We start from the raw sequence: 18188 nt of genomic DNA on the forward strand, positions 1-18188 counted from the left end.
AGGAGTTTCTTCCAGCTTGCAGTAAGACACTGAACTCACACTACTTTACTCATAAAAGAGTAATTGTGACTGAGTTCTTTGTGTGAAGCACTGCAGTGCTTGAATTCATATGAAGAGGAAAAAGCACAAGCAGCATCAGCTTTACTCAGTGACTGGCAATAGCCATGGTCTAACTGAAGACTGAACCAGCAGCCTGTCCAGCAGGGCAGAGGGGTTCTGCTGACGGGGACAGGGACCCACCTGCCACCAGGAAACTCTTGGACACTCGGCATGACCCTCTGTAATTCACAATTCCCTGGCATTTCCAGACTGCAGAGGAGTTAGACACAAGGTAGATGTTAACTGCAAACATACTGAGTAATATGTATGTACAATTTATTTAAAATACTTTTTAACATATAAAACCCCCTCACTATTTATACAGTCTAAGTTCTAGCAACATATACAAATACTGAGCAACTACAATACATGCTGAGGTAAGAACTTACATTCTGGGAGAATACTCAAGCCAAACAAGACTGAAACACATTTTATATACAAGTCTTCATATATAAGAGAGACCCATGAAATGTACCTTTGCTTTATTGTACACAGGCAAATTCTAGTCTTAGTGCGGCATGTCGTTACACGTTCAAATGTATCTTAGCCCTAGCAGATGGGCTAGCCCTAAGCCCTGAGCCTCAGCCCTAACATGTCCAAAGTCTGAAGCAGGAGCAAAGGCTGGGACCAAATTCCTTCCAAAAAGGGGCTTACATTTTAAAAAACATCCATTTCTTTAACAACTCATTCTCCTCAGATAATGAAGTTGCATTATGTTTGCTTAAAAATAACCCATTGTAGAGAAACTGCTTAATTCTTACACCACCTCAGCCTTCAGCTAGCCACAGTTCTACCACTCCTGGTCTGCAGTAAAAAATAAAACCAGGTGTGTTATTTATACTGACTTGGGACACATCCATTCATTTTTATGGTTGATTAATTTTTCTAAGCCTAAACTGGTACAGGGTTCTGGAGACGATTCTTAACTTGGCTGTAGCTGTATTGTCACATCTTAGTGGAAACTAGTAACTTCCCACTCCTTGAAATAAAATCAGCTCAGACAATTTCAGTCACAATTGCTACTGATAGCTAAGAACAGTTACTTACCTGTTGAAGCAAAACTACAGATTTTTAAAGATTGCAGAGTACTTTTATCAGGCAGAAAAAGTTGCAGTAACATCAAAAGTACAATCACAGGCAGGAATTTGCTGTTCACAAATGGGTCTTATTTACCATCCTTACATTCACATCTAGGCTTAAGACACCCACCTCTAAAACAAATTATTAAAAAATGCCCTTCTCAGTAAACGAGAATGAATGATCAGTATTGTAGAGCTGGGCTTTAAGGTATCACAGAGAATGTTCAGCATCTTTGCTGGTGACAAGGACAGTGGGACTGAGCATACCCTCAGTGAGTTTGCCCCCAGCCACCGAGCTGTGAGGTGCTATCATGCTGGAGGGAAGGGATGTCATCCAGAGGGACTGCACAGCCCTGAGAGCTGGCACCCTGTGGACTTGAACAAGGTGTTGTCCTACACCTGGGGTCAGGGCAATCCCAGGCTCACAGACAGTTTGGGTAGAGAAGTGACGGAGAGCAGCAGCCTTGCAGAGGACGGGGGGTGATGGCTGATGAAAAACTCAACATGAGCCAGCAACGTGCTCTCACAGCCCAAAAAGGCAAAGGGATCCTGGGCTGCATCAAAAGGATCGTGATCAGAAGGGTGAGGGATTCTCCTCTGCTCAGGTGAGACCCCACCTGGAGTGCTGCATCCAGCTCTGGTGCCCACAACGTAAGAAGGACATGGAACTGTTGGGGCAAGTCCAGAGGGAGGCCGAGAGCTCTCCACCTCCTATGGAGACAGGCTGAGGAGGCTGGGGCTGTTCAGCCTGGAGAACAGGAGGCTGTGTGGGAACCTCATTAGAACCTGCCAGTGTCTGAAGGGGCCCACTGGAAGCCGGAGAGGGACTCCTGGTCGGGAACTGCAGTGACAGGACAAGGGCAAGTGGGTACAGACTGAAAGGGAGGAAGCTTACGTTACAGATCAGGAAGAAATTCTTTACTGTGAGGGTGGTGAGACACTGCAACAGATTGCTCAAGGAAATTATGGATACCCCAGCCCTGGAAGTGTTCAACGCAGCTCTAATGGAGCTCTGAGCAACCTGATCTAGTGGAAGGCGTCCCTTCCTATGGCAGGGGTTTGGAAGGAGATGATCTTTAGGGTCCCTTCCAACACCAGCCATTCTGTGATTCTACATAGTATCATATTTTAGATCCTGAACAGGCCACAAGTGGTTTTTGACTCCAGAGTTTATATACAGCCCCTCTGCAAACAGATTTTCAAGTGGTAACTGAGGACACTGTACTGGTATTAAGGCAGGGTGGCAGCCCCTTGAACAGCACTGCAGTTTGCACTCAGATGTCATCTGTTCCTGGCATTTAAGGACATGGGCAGTAAACAAGGCTTTGAATTGCATCACAAACAAACAGTAACCCCTGAAGTCCATAAAACTGGGCTACTGTGTAGCCAGAGGGTCCCACATCTACAAATTGATTCAGCATCCTTCCAATAGTGCTGTTAGAATAAAAATATAGCACTTTTATAGTGGGGTTTTCTCCTACTTAGGTAAGAAAGCTGTGCTTTTTTTTTTTAAGAAAAAAAATGGCAAATATGCCATACAGACTGTTTTCATTTTGTGATTACCTAGCTAAAATGAGTTTACATCACCCCAGTAAATGACCAACTGCAATGTTTTCATAGTAAAGAACACCGAAATATTCAAAGGATATAAATTCCAATAAATACGTCTGAAGTGGACACTCTTTGGAATAGTACTGGTTCTTTTGCAAAGGTTTTGAAATCTTTCATGCTTCTAATAAGAACAATCATATAAAAAACCCTAAGGCTAAATTTGGCAGTTGTGCTAAAACGTACCATATGTGCTAAATGCATGTCTAACACAAACTGTGCACCATTAGAATATTTGTGTGCTTCCTTAAGCACTCACAAAAGTATGTACAGATCTTTTTTTGTATAAGCTCACACCTGAACACAGAATAATGGACATTCTGGGGGAGGGCAGGGCAGGGCCTTTCTAAATTCAAGTCACCTCCAAGACCTGGATGCTTCTTGTACTGAGCATCAGCAAAGTTTGAGTTGGAGGCAGGTGCTATTCAAGTGGCCCTCACAGCATAGGGAAAAATATAAAAGCAGTTGCCAGGTAGTTTGCTTGTGTCAATCTGTGCCTCCTGGATCTCTAGGAACGAACAAGACTGAGTGGCATAAGGAGAAGAGGCAGAAAAGAGATTGTACAGACAGCAGCTTCTAGTTTTGGGAGGCTAACCTAACCAAAGAGGCAGGGGAACCCTTCTGAGGAACACACTGAAAATTCCCAATTCTGTTAACAAAAGCTGAAATAATGGAAATAATGTAATTCAGAATCAGTATTATTTTATGCCATGAAGCTAAAGGGATTTTTGCCATCAGTCCTTATAGTAGCTTGTTAAGTCCAATGTTGCGCAGAAAGGAAAAGAGGAATTTTAGAAGCTGTAGTGCTTGTACAGAAATTAAAAGCTTTGGGTATTGAGATGGGGTTTTTTCCCCAAGTAATAGTACCAATTAGGAAGAAATAACTGGCTTTTGTATTTAAACTGTTTTTCCCACTTTACCACTTGCATCTATGAATTACTGGAGCTAATCATGTAGAGTTCTTTTCTCATGTCTGACAGACAATTGTGCAGTAGTAATAAAGTCCAGGAGACAAGCTGTTAATTGTACATACAGCTTAAGGAAAAGCAGAATTACTGTTTTCCCAGACCTCCCATACCACATCTTTTGGTTCAACTTTGTATTATTTAAGACTAACAGTACTGAAACAATGGAATTAAAAAAGTGAAACTGTGAGCTTCATAGAACTGGCTTTGAGAAACAAGCCATCATTCTACCTTACCCATGAGCTAACTTTGCTCATCCTTACTCACAGTGGGATGGGCCCCACGCTGTGGCACCTGGTACACGAGTTGGTCGGCACTGCCCGGCCCCGGCTGCCCCTTTGGTATATCATACAGTGCCTGTGCTGAGCATGCACTGTCTGTCCTGGATAACAGCTTATTGCACATTCCAACCAGTGGAGGAGCTTGATTCCCTGCAGCTTTGAAGGTGGAAATGGAAGGAGCACCAAGGGGCGTGCTGGGATGGCTGGACATGTCCACGATTATGGGAGTGGCGTACTCGGGTCCAGTGACAGGCAGTGGCTCGGCGTAAGCGTGGTAAACTTCCTGCATGGGGGAGTTGTAAGGGTCCAAGTCAGCGTAGCTGGATTCTTTTCCTTCCTCTGGTTTGAAGGTTGATCTCTGGTGAAGCGTGCCCACAATTCCTCCTACCAGGGGCTGAGCATATTCTGTGTTGCAAGCCCCAACAAAACAGAACATAAACACACTTAATGGGCTGCTTTACAGCAGCATCACATTAAATACAATGTGGCAGTAGTCTCCCAGAGATCACTACTATCCTATATCAAACCAGTGGTCCATCTCTGTCCACCAGTGCCAACCACTTCGGAAAAGGGATTCCTTTCCAACCAACAGAAAAAGCCACTGAGATAGCTGAAACATCCCCTCTTCTCAGGTTTATACTTCTTCCCAGGTGAACTTTCCATGCTGCAAATCTGCCTGAAAATGAAGCTTACTGAAATGTTCTTCTCTTTAAATTAGATTTAAATAAAATTAGTCTGCCTGGGTCTGGATGAAAAGTAGTCCTTGGGAGGGAGGGTTTGTCCTTTGAGGGGGAAAGCCTGCATGTAGTCTGAGACGTTTTAGCTCAAGAGATAATCTGAGTTACAGAAGCTGGAGGTAAGAAGCCTGCCTAGCTGGGTAAGAACAGACAAGCAGCCAAAAAGGAGAAAAGTAATCCTGCCTGCAGTAAAGCTGCAATTCCTACATGTCTGCCCAATTGTGCCATCAGCAGGTAAGCCCAGAACCAAAGGCACAGCCAGCCATCCTCCTCCCATGCCTGGGTCACCAGGGAAAGGGCACCTGCCACTATCCATGAACTCTCCTTTTCCAGGTCACTAGTATGATTAAACCCATAGAGCAAGGGGAGAGAATCAAGTGCCACATTTCAGATTTGTGCAAAAAATATTGTGATGAAATTATTTCCAGTGCATGAAAATACGACCAAAGGAATTCTTTACCCCTTTATGAGGTTTAAAAACAACTAAAGAACCTTTCAGTTACTGCATTAACTTGGGCAAGTGTCTATCTATAGCACATGAAATGAGAGAACAGACATGAAATAGCCTGCATTTTAAGAGATATGCTTACCCATAGAACTATTCATTTCTCCTCTGTTCTCCCGCAAAACCAGGAAATAACTATATGTAGCCAGATTTTTGACATCTTTTGGCATATCGTATCTATAAATATATATATATAATAAATATATATAAAAGATGGCCCACAACATACCTCCAGACTCTGTTTGCAACATTGCTGGGACTTCTCTTGGTCTTAGGTGACTGATTTCACTGCTGCTGTAGCGCACAGGAGTTTCTTCCTGTTCTGATGATTTGGTTGGGAAAAACTGCTTCATCCCTTTCCACCATCCTTCACGCGGATTAAAAACAAACAAACAAACACCACCCAAGATTGTATATATACAGTCTTTCAAGCTACTAAAATATTTTTCAGCACAGCCTGTATTTTGTTGAACCAAGTAACTCAATTATCACTATTTTGAGTAATACCTTAAGACATGAGAGCTGTGAGCTATCAGAAGCAAACATGTAGCAAAAAAAGTGATTAAAAGATTCCTTGTCTAAAGGGTAAGACATATTTAAGACTGCTTGTGAGCAGACACACAGGTGTGCAAGTTTTCAACAGGCCAGAGAAGTGAAGCAAACTCACACAGCAGTACCAACCCAACTGCTGCAGACACCCCTTGCACCTGGGACACAGGATCACTGCAAAGAGCTGCTTGGTGCAATTGTCTGATCATAAGTTTATGAGGCACCAGACAGAAGGATGGAAGATATATCTAAATTCCACATGTTTACTAGGGCAATGAAGACAAAATTTTTGACAGAACTTATATGCTAAGATGAAAGATTTTATTCCATGACAAAAAAGTACCAAAGAAATGGCTATCAAATGTATAAAGACATTCCTTAAAAATTAGTTTTTCCCCAACGTTGTACAATTAAGAGGTTTTCTACTTTGTTCTCAAAAGCACCCTGAAGCAGTTAGCTCTAAGAGGAGACATGGCATTTACTATTTCTGGAAAAAAAAAAAGAAATCAGAGAAAGAAGCAGTGCACTTAAGTTTGTCCAGAAAAGAAATTCAGTGTTTGCTATGTCTCTCTCAGTTAGCATTAGAGAAGCTTCTGCTAGTGGAAATTGTAACTGCAATCTGAAATACACATTGAACAAAAAACACTGAGTAAATGGTTTCATAAAACCATTTTGTTACCTGCACGATCCCAGTAAGGTAGATCATATGTGCCCTCAGATTTTTTCTTGCTGTTAAGAAAAAAAAAATTATTTTGGCTAGTCTACTTATCAAAATATTCATTAATTAATGCTCAGCAACTACTATCTTGGCTGTAGCTGGTCCTCAAAGTTAATGTGTAAGCACCAGTAACCTGGCTTGCCATCACCAGTCTGCTGCTACCAGAGAAAGCAGATTTTAGTCAAAGCACTTCCAAACAGTTACAAAAAGCTGCTTTGTCCTTGCTAGCCAAGTGAAGTTTTTCTCAGAAAGAATGCAATTCTTTCCACAAGTGCAGACAACAGAGATCCCACAGCAATACATGCAGCATTTCACTCCCACACACCGGGCTAACATTCATTTCAAGCACTTCCATCCATCTATTCATTTACCGGTTTCTCCAATGCCACGCACAAACTAAGATAAGAATCAGAGTAGTGAAGACCATCACCAGCACTGGAACCAGAACTGCTGCCAATGCCACATCTGAAAGCCATTAAATTAAGTGGTGTCAGACAGAAAGAGCTTCTCATAAATTGGTGTTTGATTTGAAAATTACTTGGGTAAAGCACACAGTTTTCATGTTTAGTGTCTATCACACCAGATCCCCCAGCTAAGTATTCTGCTGGATGCTCCCACAGTGCAAACTTCAATTTAACATCTGGCTCTTCTATATGCATGCACAGCTGGTGGTTTTGCAGGGTTTTTCATCAAAATCAACCAGTTTGTTTTAATATATGGTTTTCCATTACCAGAATGTATTCTATTATTTAGGCAGAAAATCTCTTAGTGCCACCATGTAAGTTTGAACCTCCTTTAAGAAATAAATTTCACAGTACTTTAACAGTTAATCCCAATCAGTCTTTGCTGGGTCTGTGTGTGATCCTGTCCCCTGCCATCCAAAGGACACTTCAGCAGTGCCCACATCAGCAGTGACTTTGCTCCCTTTTCTGATCATTTTCTTTGATAAACAAAATTATTATGCCAGGTGACATTTTTCAAATTTCATGTCAAAAAGACTGCTCCAGAGAAGATCTGCTATATCAAAGGGTTTTGTTCTAAGAAATTATAAAATAAAGTAATTATACCTGACTAATTCAGAAGGGAAGTCCAAGTTACAACCTCTCCTTCTAACAAAACTTGTTCAGCGATTAAAAGCTGAACTCAGTTTGAACAAGTTCTGAAAGACGGAACTATTACATATCCATAAAATATATATGGTATATACATTTATATTATATATATTATTTGGCAGATTGGTTTTGTTTCTGCATGCAGTATGTAACTGCTCATCTTTTATCATCTGTGCATTTAATAACTGGTAAATATCAGAAATAAAACACTGATCATCTGTTGTAATTTGTTAAGTTTTGAGAACATTTCAAAGCAGAAAGCGCACTTAGTATATACCAAAGCACTATAAGGAGTTCCAAACATTTCTACTGTTTCATGGTGGATTACCTTTGGTTACACTTGGAGTCACAGTAGTGTTTTTTATTTCAGGTGTGAAAGTTGTTTTATCTGTCTGCAGTGAAGTCTTCACTGAATGAATGAAGTCATCCATGAAGTCAACATTCTTCTCATCATTCTTCTTCTGAGGTGGTGGTGGCAAGGTGATTTTAGGAGCACGACCTTCAGAAGAAAAGAATTTATAAGATAAGTTATTTGAAGTGCTAGTTTTCCATATCTCCTTTTCAGAAGATAGCTGTAACAGTTTGCTATAAAGCTTTTGTTCATGTTATGTAATGAGGAAAGCCCCCCTCTCCCCCTCCATGAATCAATGACATGGAAAACAAATCATTGGCATCTTTTGACATGCTTATTTTGTGAACTACCTTGTGTACACCTAAATTCAGTATTTTCCTGGTTAAGTGTAATAACTTTTGGATAAACTCAGAAGTTCCAGTTAAAGAAGGATTATGCAGCCAAGAACTACTTCAGACTCATTGAAAATATATCCATGATATAACTTCTAACCTCTGTAATTTTACTTACAACCTCAATAGTTTCACTTCCTGTCTTGCACAGTTGAGAGCTTTCAGTTGTCTTACCTAGACTAAACTGACATCCTAGCAACTCTACTTTCATTGCAATTTTCTGATGCCATTTTAAGGGGTTAATCCTAAAAAAACGTGCAATAATAGGTGGAATGAAATTGTTGCGAACTTCCTGGTACAATTCAGTATTCCCTTGAAATATCTAGAAAAGAAGGGAAAAAAATGAGAGAAACATTATTTTCTACAAATACCACAGCAATTAAGTAAGTACTACCAATTTTGATGTTTTATTTAGTAAGAATAAGCAGTGAAGGATCCCAGTCACTCCAGGACAGTGCTGCTGCCTGCACTTGTCCACTCCCTTGACCCCATTACATTTACAACTAAATAAAACAAAGAAAGGGGTGTGCATGTATGCACACAGCTACACAGCTCAGAGTAAAGGTACCATGAATATCCTACTGATTCTCCCCAGGCAGTGCCTGCTGTTACACACATACCACGTTTATGGCACTGAGCCATTCTAACTTCGTCCTTCTTGGTATTTTGCACTTACTCTTCAAATATACGTGGACAGCAAGGAGTTGTGACACTGTGCAGGCAGGAATTAAGTGGTGCCTTCACACAGCCCAGCAGCTCAGCACAGCCTGAGGGATGGGATTCATTAGAAAGCTTTGGGAGGCACCCTCAACTGTGTCACTGCACTGTCCTCTCGTGGCTGCTGCCTGCGAGTGCTGAGCCGCAACAAAATAGAAGCACTGGAGTTCAGAATGTGAAAACTTCCTCAGCCTCACACTGAGCCATGAGGTTCTGCAGGAGAAAGGCGCAGACTCCGTGTGAAGGACGAGCTCAAGCTGGGCCTTCTCTGCCCCCCTTGCACACAAAGAACTCATCAAAATGTGACAATACACAACCAGTCTGGCTGAAGTTCAAAAGCAGTGAGCAGAGGCCTTGGGAGATGCAATGTAAGCATACCAAGAGATTTAAAGCCAGCCATGGGTTTTTCAGCCCCGAGCTTCTTAAAACACTACAGCAGCTTGGCCCAGTACTCCAGCCCTCCCTTCTGCTCCGGGTGGACTGGTTTGGCACCGTGTCTTCGGGTGGGAAGTGAGCTCCCTCCCCATGTCAGTGCACAGCAGCGGGGCTTCGGCCCCGCACAAGCAACACAGCTCACCACTGGGAGGACAGTAAAGAAGTTCTTGCTTTTGAAAGCACTGACACAGACACTGCAAATCATGGTGGACACAACACAGGGCGAAATTATGGCACTTGCCTGAAAAAAGTCGGTATACCAAGGAGTTTTCTTCTCACTCACACCACTTGGTAACCAATAGAGCACCTTGCCATTCTTAAAGACAAGCACTGCATTGTGTAACAGCTGATGTGTCTGCATAACATGGAGCAGCTAAGAGCTTTTAGCACATCTCTGATCAATAGAAATCACTGCTGTTTCAATCTTGATACACAAGAGAAGAGACTTCTGTATTGCACTGCTGGGTTTTTGAACAAAATGTCTAGACTATCCCCAGAGGTCTGAAATAATTATTTTAGTAAACTATCCATTCGAAACAAGTCCCTGCTCTGAATTTAAGCTTCCTGTTCTTAAATATATTCAGCAGCAACAAATGAAGACAGAGTAAATGCAGGGACAAGCCTATGATATTATTTTGGAAATAGATGAATAACATCAAGTAGCTGGAGTACATGTGCCCACAGCAGACCAAGTTCCAATTTACAGCCACTTTTCCCCTATGACTTTTTTTAATGACAGCCTTGTAGCTACAGATTTCACCAAAGAATTTTTTGTTTTGGTAAGGATGCAAGTGAGAAGCAAAAGAGAGCGCTGACCTCCAGAGGGGATGCATCCAGTCCAAACTTCTATACTGTATCTGTGCTTGTGCTGTGCCTGCCAGAGCCCAGTACCAAAAGAAGGCTGCCCAAGCAACACATGTAGAGGTTACAGACTAGGGACCCAGATGCCCAACTCTGAAAGTTGAATCTCATGTCAGGTTTCTAAGGCTGAGGTTTCTGTGCATGTAACAGCAAGGGCAAAAACAATCAATGCCAACTCTCACTTTCAAGAAAGATTAACAATAAAGATCTTTACTCCAGGCTTTTATCAGTCAAGCTTTTGATGTCCAGCGTTACAGAAGTAACTTATCTTTACCTGCAGCTCTGTATTTTTTGTTACCCTATTTTTTACATTAAAAAATAATTTGCTTCTGAGCTCAATACAATACAAACTTTTTAATTAGAAATCACTTTAATGTTCTTTTTACTATCAAATCCTTTTCATTTCCCTCTATGCTGTTAAACAAAGCTTTTCCAACACTGCAACTCTGATTTGTCCTTTTTCCCCAATTCAAGCATTTACTCTTTTTTTTATCCATGAAAAGTTAAGAAAGGGTTTTCTTGTGTACTGCCAAATCTGTAAAAGATATTTGCAGAAAGATCTACAGAAAAATCCTGGAAAACCTTCTAGCCTCCTGAAAAACGCTAGGAATTCCAAACATGTTTCGAAAAACCAGGGTCTAGCACCTCTCCCAGCTGGTCTGGCATGCTGAAAGGGACAAGCCTGCAAGCAGATGCATCCAAAAGCAAATCTGTATCAAGTGAGGTGATGGCAGACAGAGAGAAAACCTGCTCTTTTCAGCCAAACTGAACCATTTTCTTCTGTCGTTTAACTACAGCTGCCAGCTCCTGGGTACATATGATTCTTCATGCCCGACACACAGAGTGCTAAGAGAGATCTGTTGACTGTAATTTCGGGCTCCACAATTTGTTTCATTCCATGAGCACACAAGAGGAACAATGTACAAACTGAATCTGAACAATGCTCAAATTCAAGATATTAGCTGCAAAGGTTTTTAAGGAAAATTATCAAACTAACACTTGCTGAGATCTTATTTTATGGCCAGAAGAGGGCACTCAAAATTACCAAAATATGCATTTTTTTTCCTTTTTTTCTTGAATACTTCACACCAGCAGTCACTTTAGTTCACGTGTAGGCTCAGACCTGACAGTAAATTCTTCTCTTCTCTTTCACGTACTTCCTACTGCAATTATGTTCAGTGTTCAAAAATCTCTGCATTTAACAAACTTCAGCCTTTTACTTCTTCAACAGGATGCTACATCCTACCTTGAAACATTCTGAACTCAGAGTAAAGAGAAGTGACAGCCAAAGTGACCAGAATTAAAGCCTGTTTCTAAAAAATTACCAACTAATAGTTATAGTTACGTATACATAATACCACAGGCCTACAGAACTAAGGCAAATTACATACAAGGATTTTAAGAATAAGATGGGATATCTAGTTCCAGTCACATTACTAAGAATCCTGTAATTTCTTTAAGAAAATCTTATCTGAACCACTGGGAAGACAGGAATTTTCTCATTTTTACTATCTATTAAATACTGCAGAGCTGTAAACATGGGGGAAATAAGATTATCTTGCTGCTAACATTAGGGACTTTTTCTGTATGGCAAAACATTTGTAATCTGAACATATCCCCTCTGCAAGGGGTGTTCTCTTATATCAGAAACTTAACAGTATTTGGTTAAACATTGATTGAAATATTAGAAAACATAAAAAATAATACAACCTGTAACATTTATTTTCTGTAACCACAGGAGAATAAGAAAGTAAAGTTTAATTTTAAAGCATGTAACCTATTTTGGCAGAAAGAGAATTATTCTTGAAAAGATGCAGTACCAGACAGCCTACCACTGGCAAGAGAAATTTCTTGTATAGAATATTCCCACCCTAAATAGTAATAAAATTAATATCTGAATTTTAGAACTGTTCAAATCTTTACATATTTGCATATAGTCCCTATTTTCTTTGGTTTATCTGCTGTTTAGGATTCAAAATGAAAGTTATTTAATGATTCCTCACCATACCTAAATGACTTGTATTTACAATTGTGAAATCTCCATAGAACATACCTAGGAAGTATGTGGTATTTTTACCTTATCTTTACCCATGCCAGGTTCTCTGTACACTGTCCACTTCTGTGCATCATCACTGTATAAAATCCTGTAGGCTGAGACATAATAGTAGTGCTCTGCTAATGTTGATCCAGTAGTTATAATACCTGTGAAAATTGAGGTGCCCCATTAAGACAAAAAACTGGTACCACTTTGTAAAAATTAACAGATCAGTTTTTGAATCCAGAGCTGCATAGTGGAGAATCTTCACTGGTCCAGTTAGTTTCAAGAAGTTTACCCAAAGTGCCAGGGTCTGAACCTTCCACAGTGACTGAAACTTTTACTTAGTTCGTATTTTAATTTTCATGATATAACTTTGCTAAGCCCTTTTTTCCCCGTTTTTTTGATGGCAACAGCCCTTTCATCTGACCACAGCCCACTCCTGTGTGCAGCTGCTGACACAGCTCTTCCCTGCTCTCATACTGCCAACCTAAAGGCACCACTGGAAGATCTGCAGCTTCCTACAGCAGACACTGCAGCACAACTCACACAGGAAAGCTGTTTTGGAGAAGCTTATTAGCACAGGAATTAGAGGAGTAATGCAAAATCCAAAGAGTCCTCAGGGAGGTAAAAAAGGCCATTGGTAAATCCGAGTGGCTTAATGACAGCAAGCCATGCTGCTGATAGCAGGATAAGCAGCTGAGGTTTGAGAGACCAACTCAGGCATTTTGGAAAGAGACAAATGCAAACTGATCAGCGGAACATGTTTCACAATAGCCTGAAAGCCCCAGACTCTATGAAGCACTCCGCCTAAATCCAACTTACGTCTGATTTACATCAGATGACAAACATGCCCATGAACAATTGTTCACCTCTGAACAATTAAAGCAGAAAACACTAACACTGGCACTGAAGGTACAACAGCTGCACAGCTACTCTGGGGACTAAACCCAAAATGACAAGGCCTCAGTGCTTTGCTACTTGGAATGGCTGACACTGTACTCAACAGGAATTGGTAACCATGAGCTGGCTGCTCAGCTCAGAACAGAAAACAAACCATCCAGAGCAGCCTGGGGAAGCAGCACCTCCAGATGTGTCTCCAAATCAACACAGCTGCTAAAATCACCCCCTGTGTGAAGGAGCAGGGCCAAACCCAGAGCCTGGCCTGTTTGCTGGGGGGGCTGCAGTTTCCAGCTGTGAGCCCAAGCCCCACTTGAGGCAAGGAGGTGAAGGGGACGCTGCCAGCTGCTCTCCCGTGTCTGCTGCTTCCTCACACTGCACTGAAAATACTCCTTTTCCCTGCTGCTGGATTCACTGTGGCCACAATGTGCACTAGGAAAACCTAGGAACACAAGTCAGTACACCAGCATCAGAGGTTGGCTTGAGCTGACTGGATTTTGACCTGCACCTTCAAGGAGACAATGAGCAGGAAAAGAAAGGGAAGCATCAAGGATCCAAGAAAACCACAGGAAACACTTCAACAAATTCCAGTGGAAGAGATGTCCTCTACTATGAAACCACACCTTTTCAGTTCCAGGCTCCTCAGTGTATTAGCTAGGACATGGCAGCAAATTAGGTGTAATGGTAATTCAGTGCCACCTGAGCTTTATCTAAGGACCAGCACTGGAAAAAAAAGTCAGTAACCAAAAATTTTGAATGCTGCTGAGAAGCCACATCAGATTGACTTACCTGTTATCTTCTTTTCTTTATTCAAGTCAATCTGCAACCACTGATGTTCGTCACTGATAAAAGCAGCCCAAGGAGGTCCAGTCCTTTTTAGTCTGGCGTTTTCAGGTTTCCAAATGTTTACTTGTCCTGTTTGGTTCGGCCACTCAAGAATAGATGATGATGTGATGTGAGAATCAGGAATCACCCCAGATTCCATCCCCAGTGTCCCATAACAACCTGAACAACAGAAAAGGTGAGGATTGAAAATGAGAACTGAAGTTATTATGCTGCTTGGATTTTAAGACTTTACATGCAAATATCAAACTGCCATTTATTCTGTAACAACAAACTACATTTATTCTGTAACAACAATACCAACAAAACACGCTGTCTTTTGCTTTCTAACAGGATCCTAGAACCAAACTAGTCCCGAGAATGCCATGATTTCTGAGTGTGCCAAGAGTAAAGTGGATAGTCTCTCAGTACATTCACACAGAGCACTCAATAAGAAGCACTGGGGAACCTTCCTGGTCTAAGAGTCTCTATGCTTGATACAGGTAACAGACCACTGGTTCATTCTTTCCTTTTTTGTGTCTGTATAATTTCTTGGGCATTTAAACCAACCCCAGTATCACAGTGTCAATTTGAATAAAACAAAAGCATGTAGGAAGTCATGTCATAATCCTGGTCTTCAGCTCAAACACATCCTTGAGATTGTTTACATTTTTCTGGCCACCATTCTAACTAAATGTTTCTTCCTATGTTGCCTTCTGCTGGTAGCTGAAAAACATCTCCTAAATTCAGGGCTAAATTTCTTGCTCTGTAATTTTTTTTTTCAGTTTTAACGGTTTTCCCCTCTCACATGCATACTCCCCAGATGTATCAGCAGAGAGTAATCTTTGCCTCCACTGAGGCAGGCTGAAGCCTAGTCAGCCAGCCTAGTTTCTCCTCTCCTGTGAGCTCCCCCTCTCCCTGCAGGCCTCTCTGCACAAAGGTGGCACAGGTGGCAGAGCCCACATGTGACTGGGTCCCAGAGAAAGGCTTGCCTGTGTCCTGTGAGATGGCATTAATAGTTTGCTGGCTCTGCTGGACGTGCATCACCTGCCACAGCACAGGATCACTTCACTAAGGGAATCCTTTTCCCATAGTGAAAAGGGAAATCTGTCATGTTCCATCTAACATGCTGCCACTTTAAAGCAGAAATGCCTCAGTCTCTAACTACCTGCTACATTCCACACTTTGCTCTGTGATGCTCCGGGTAATTTCTATCAAGTCTCAAAGCATGGCAGTTCTTCCTCTATAAGCAGTATCATCTTCCTCTGCACTAACCATACCTCTAGCATTAGTAACACACTCTTCTATTTCACACCAAGTCATGAAAACAACTCCAACAGCAGGAACACACTAGGACCTTCATCACAGTCTGATAAAACTCATTTGAGTATATCACAGGGCTGTTTTATTTCCCTCACCCAACTCCTAGGCAACACAACTACAGACATTTTAATTTAGACAGCATCTTGTCTCTAGCTTATGGAATAGTCTCTCATGTACCACTGAAATCCACCAAGCCTAGATCAGCATTCTGTCCTATCTCATCCAAATTCGAAGCCATTTAAATGCTTTCATGCACACTATCAAATCATATTCTGAAAGACAAAAAAACCCCCCAGCAAACCCTGCCTGGATGACTGTGCTCAATATTCTTTATGTATAAGGACACCAGACATGTAATTCCTTCTCTCAGCTCTTGCAGATATCTGAGAAATAATTTTAATATAATGTGCACTGTATTTTCTAATTTTTGCTTATTTATACGTTTCCATCACCAAACACTCCTGCCCTTTAGATTCCTGCCTTTATATCCCCATTCACTGTGCCTTTTAATTATGTATTAGGAAAAGTATTTGATTATTTTTGAGAAGTATGTGCATGATTGCCCCCCTTTCTTTTTTTAACTTTATCTTTATGAAAAACATACATTATTTTACATTGTCATTAAAACAGTTAAAGAGACTAAGGAGAAGCCACTGTCTTCACATTATTTTCATCATCCACCCAAAGATGGCATTTAAAGTGACTTACAGAAAAACCAGCTTCCACTTAGAAAACTACAGCTAATTTATTTGATTAGCCTGAAAGAATCTCTTTCTGCAGATAAGCAAGGCTTACTTGAAACATCACTGTACACTATAAATGCAGTAATGATTAATCATCAAATTGAAATAGTAAAAGAATTCAAAAATATACATTATTGGGGAACGCACTAAATAAAAGTCTCACAAATGAGAAAAATTAAGAAATCATACCTGTACACTTATTTCTATTCACAAAGTTTTTATGAAAGCAGGAACATGTAATACATGGGGTAACACTTACCACTTGTCTTAAAGGTAAAGAGACTTGTAGATAAGGGCCCCCTGCAGAGAACAAAAGATGATGCTTTGCAGTGAGAAAAATTAAAACAAACTGTCTTCAATTTATTTTTCTTGTCTGACTGCTCGCCACTGAAACCTATGCACATATGTCTGAACAAGCACTTAATGATTAACACATTCTGCCAGCAAGTTGCAGCACTCTCAGTGCAAGCAACCTTCTCAAACGAAATCAAGTCCAGAGATACTGGGTTAAAGACTTTCAAACAAACATCTACCTAGCAAAATGCAAGACTTCATTAAAATGCTTTCTTTTCAAATTATGTTAATCACAGTAACATAAATCTGTCTCCTGTGATTGCTTTCATTTGTGGGAATTCAGATACAATCACAAGCTACACTCTTTCCCTGAAACTGAAAAGCTCAAATTACTGTTTTTCCACAGATCAGTAGGAATTTATGGCCAAGAAGGTAAAAACCCTGTGAAGAATTTGGAAAATGAAAATTTCTGGTCTAGAGATTGAAGATATTTGGTAAAACAATTACACTACAGGAAAAGTGTAAGACACTTAGAGAAGAGAACCTGTCCAGGGAACGCATAACTCCACAAGCTGAAATTAACTGCACAATGAGACACTACCAAGACCTAAGGTGCTAAAGATAAAGAAATGACAGGAAATACACTTACACTTTTGAGGTGACATTGTTAGCCAAGGAGCCTTCATAGTATGGAATGCCCTTGCTGATTACAACATTAATTTGACCCCCCAGAGTATCTGACACGACGCCTGCGTGAACACCAGCCATACAAAGTGATGATGACTTGAAGGAGGGAGGGAAAGAAAAATTTCATACTATTAAATGAATAAATTAAACACCACACCATATATTCTAATTGCTACACCGTCCAGTTAAAGCCTTTGTTATTATTATAATAAAGTACTATTCTTAGTAAACTGTTACCTTGGTTATTTAGAAACCATTAATCCTTATTTACTATTGAACCTATAAAAACACAAGAAGAAGGCTCTACATCTCACTGTGTCCTCACTCAGATGTATTTAGAATGTAACTGTTGTACTTAAATGACCTCAACCTAACACCAAGGTGAATCAGTCTGAAAAAGTCAGCCAGGCTCAGCCTACAATAAATTACAGTAGACAGCAAAATACATAGAAAACCTTTTAATAAAAAGCACATTGAAAGTATGCTTTTTTTATTTTCTCACAATCAAGGGGTGATGTACCGCAGATTTTATAGCTTTTACCCAAGGGATTGTATTTTTATCACAACTTGTGGTTAAACATGGTTTAACCACCCAGCACTCTGATCCACATAAAGCCACAGTAATACATGCATACAATTCATCCTAAACAAAGCAATTACCTATGTTGTACAAGTCAGTGGAGGTAAGTAATAAAAAAATGTATTTGCAGGGTATCATGCTCTTGCGTTACCTCCTTGGATAACAGAATCTACTAACCAGTGTCACAGTGACACTTCCCTGGCTTGCAGGCTACAGGTGCCACACTGAGCAGTACTCATCACACCAACTCCTTCAGGCTTGCAAAGAGTGTAAAGCTCACATACTACAAGTCTGGAATCAACACAGCTCCCCCTTCTATTAAAGTAACAGCATAAAATTCTGCAGGAGATGCAGCTCTCTCCTCCTTGCTCACAAGATGTCAGCAGTGAGAGCT

The 18188-nt window shown here is 40.8% G+C and overlaps 1 protein-coding gene across 1 annotated transcript in view; it reads right to left on the reverse strand.

Annotated features, from left to right (window-relative positions):
- Positions 1-354: 354 nt before the first annotated feature.
- DCBLD2 (discoidin, CUB and LCCL domain containing 2) overlaps positions 355-18188 on the reverse strand; it is a 43482-nt gene continuing 25648 nt past the window's right edge. The window contains exons 6-16 of the mRNA XM_066340926.1: positions 17177-17310; positions 16493-16533; positions 14135-14350; positions 12488-12612; positions 8572-8719; positions 7982-8152; positions 6913-7006; positions 6503-6552; positions 5504-5641; positions 692-4437; positions 355-660 (exon numbers count right to left, since the gene is read on the reverse strand). Coding sequence (XP_066197023.1) covers positions 3995-4437; positions 5504-5641; positions 6503-6552; positions 6913-7006; positions 7982-8152; positions 8572-8719; positions 12488-12612; positions 14135-14350; positions 16493-16533; positions 17177-17310 — 1560 coding nt within the window. The 3' untranslated portion in view covers positions 355-660; positions 692-3994. The remainder of the gene's footprint in view (positions 661-691; positions 4438-5503; positions 5642-6502; positions 6553-6912; positions 7007-7981; positions 8153-8571; positions 8720-12487; positions 12613-14134; positions 14351-16492; positions 16534-17176; positions 17311-18188) is intronic.

This window comes from Sylvia atricapilla, chromosome 2, assembly GCF_009819655.1.
Source record: "Sylvia atricapilla isolate bSylAtr1 chromosome 2, bSylAtr1.pri, whole genome shotgun sequence".
NCBI classification, from domain to species: Eukaryota; Metazoa; Chordata; class Aves; order Passeriformes; family Sylviidae; genus Sylvia; species Sylvia atricapilla.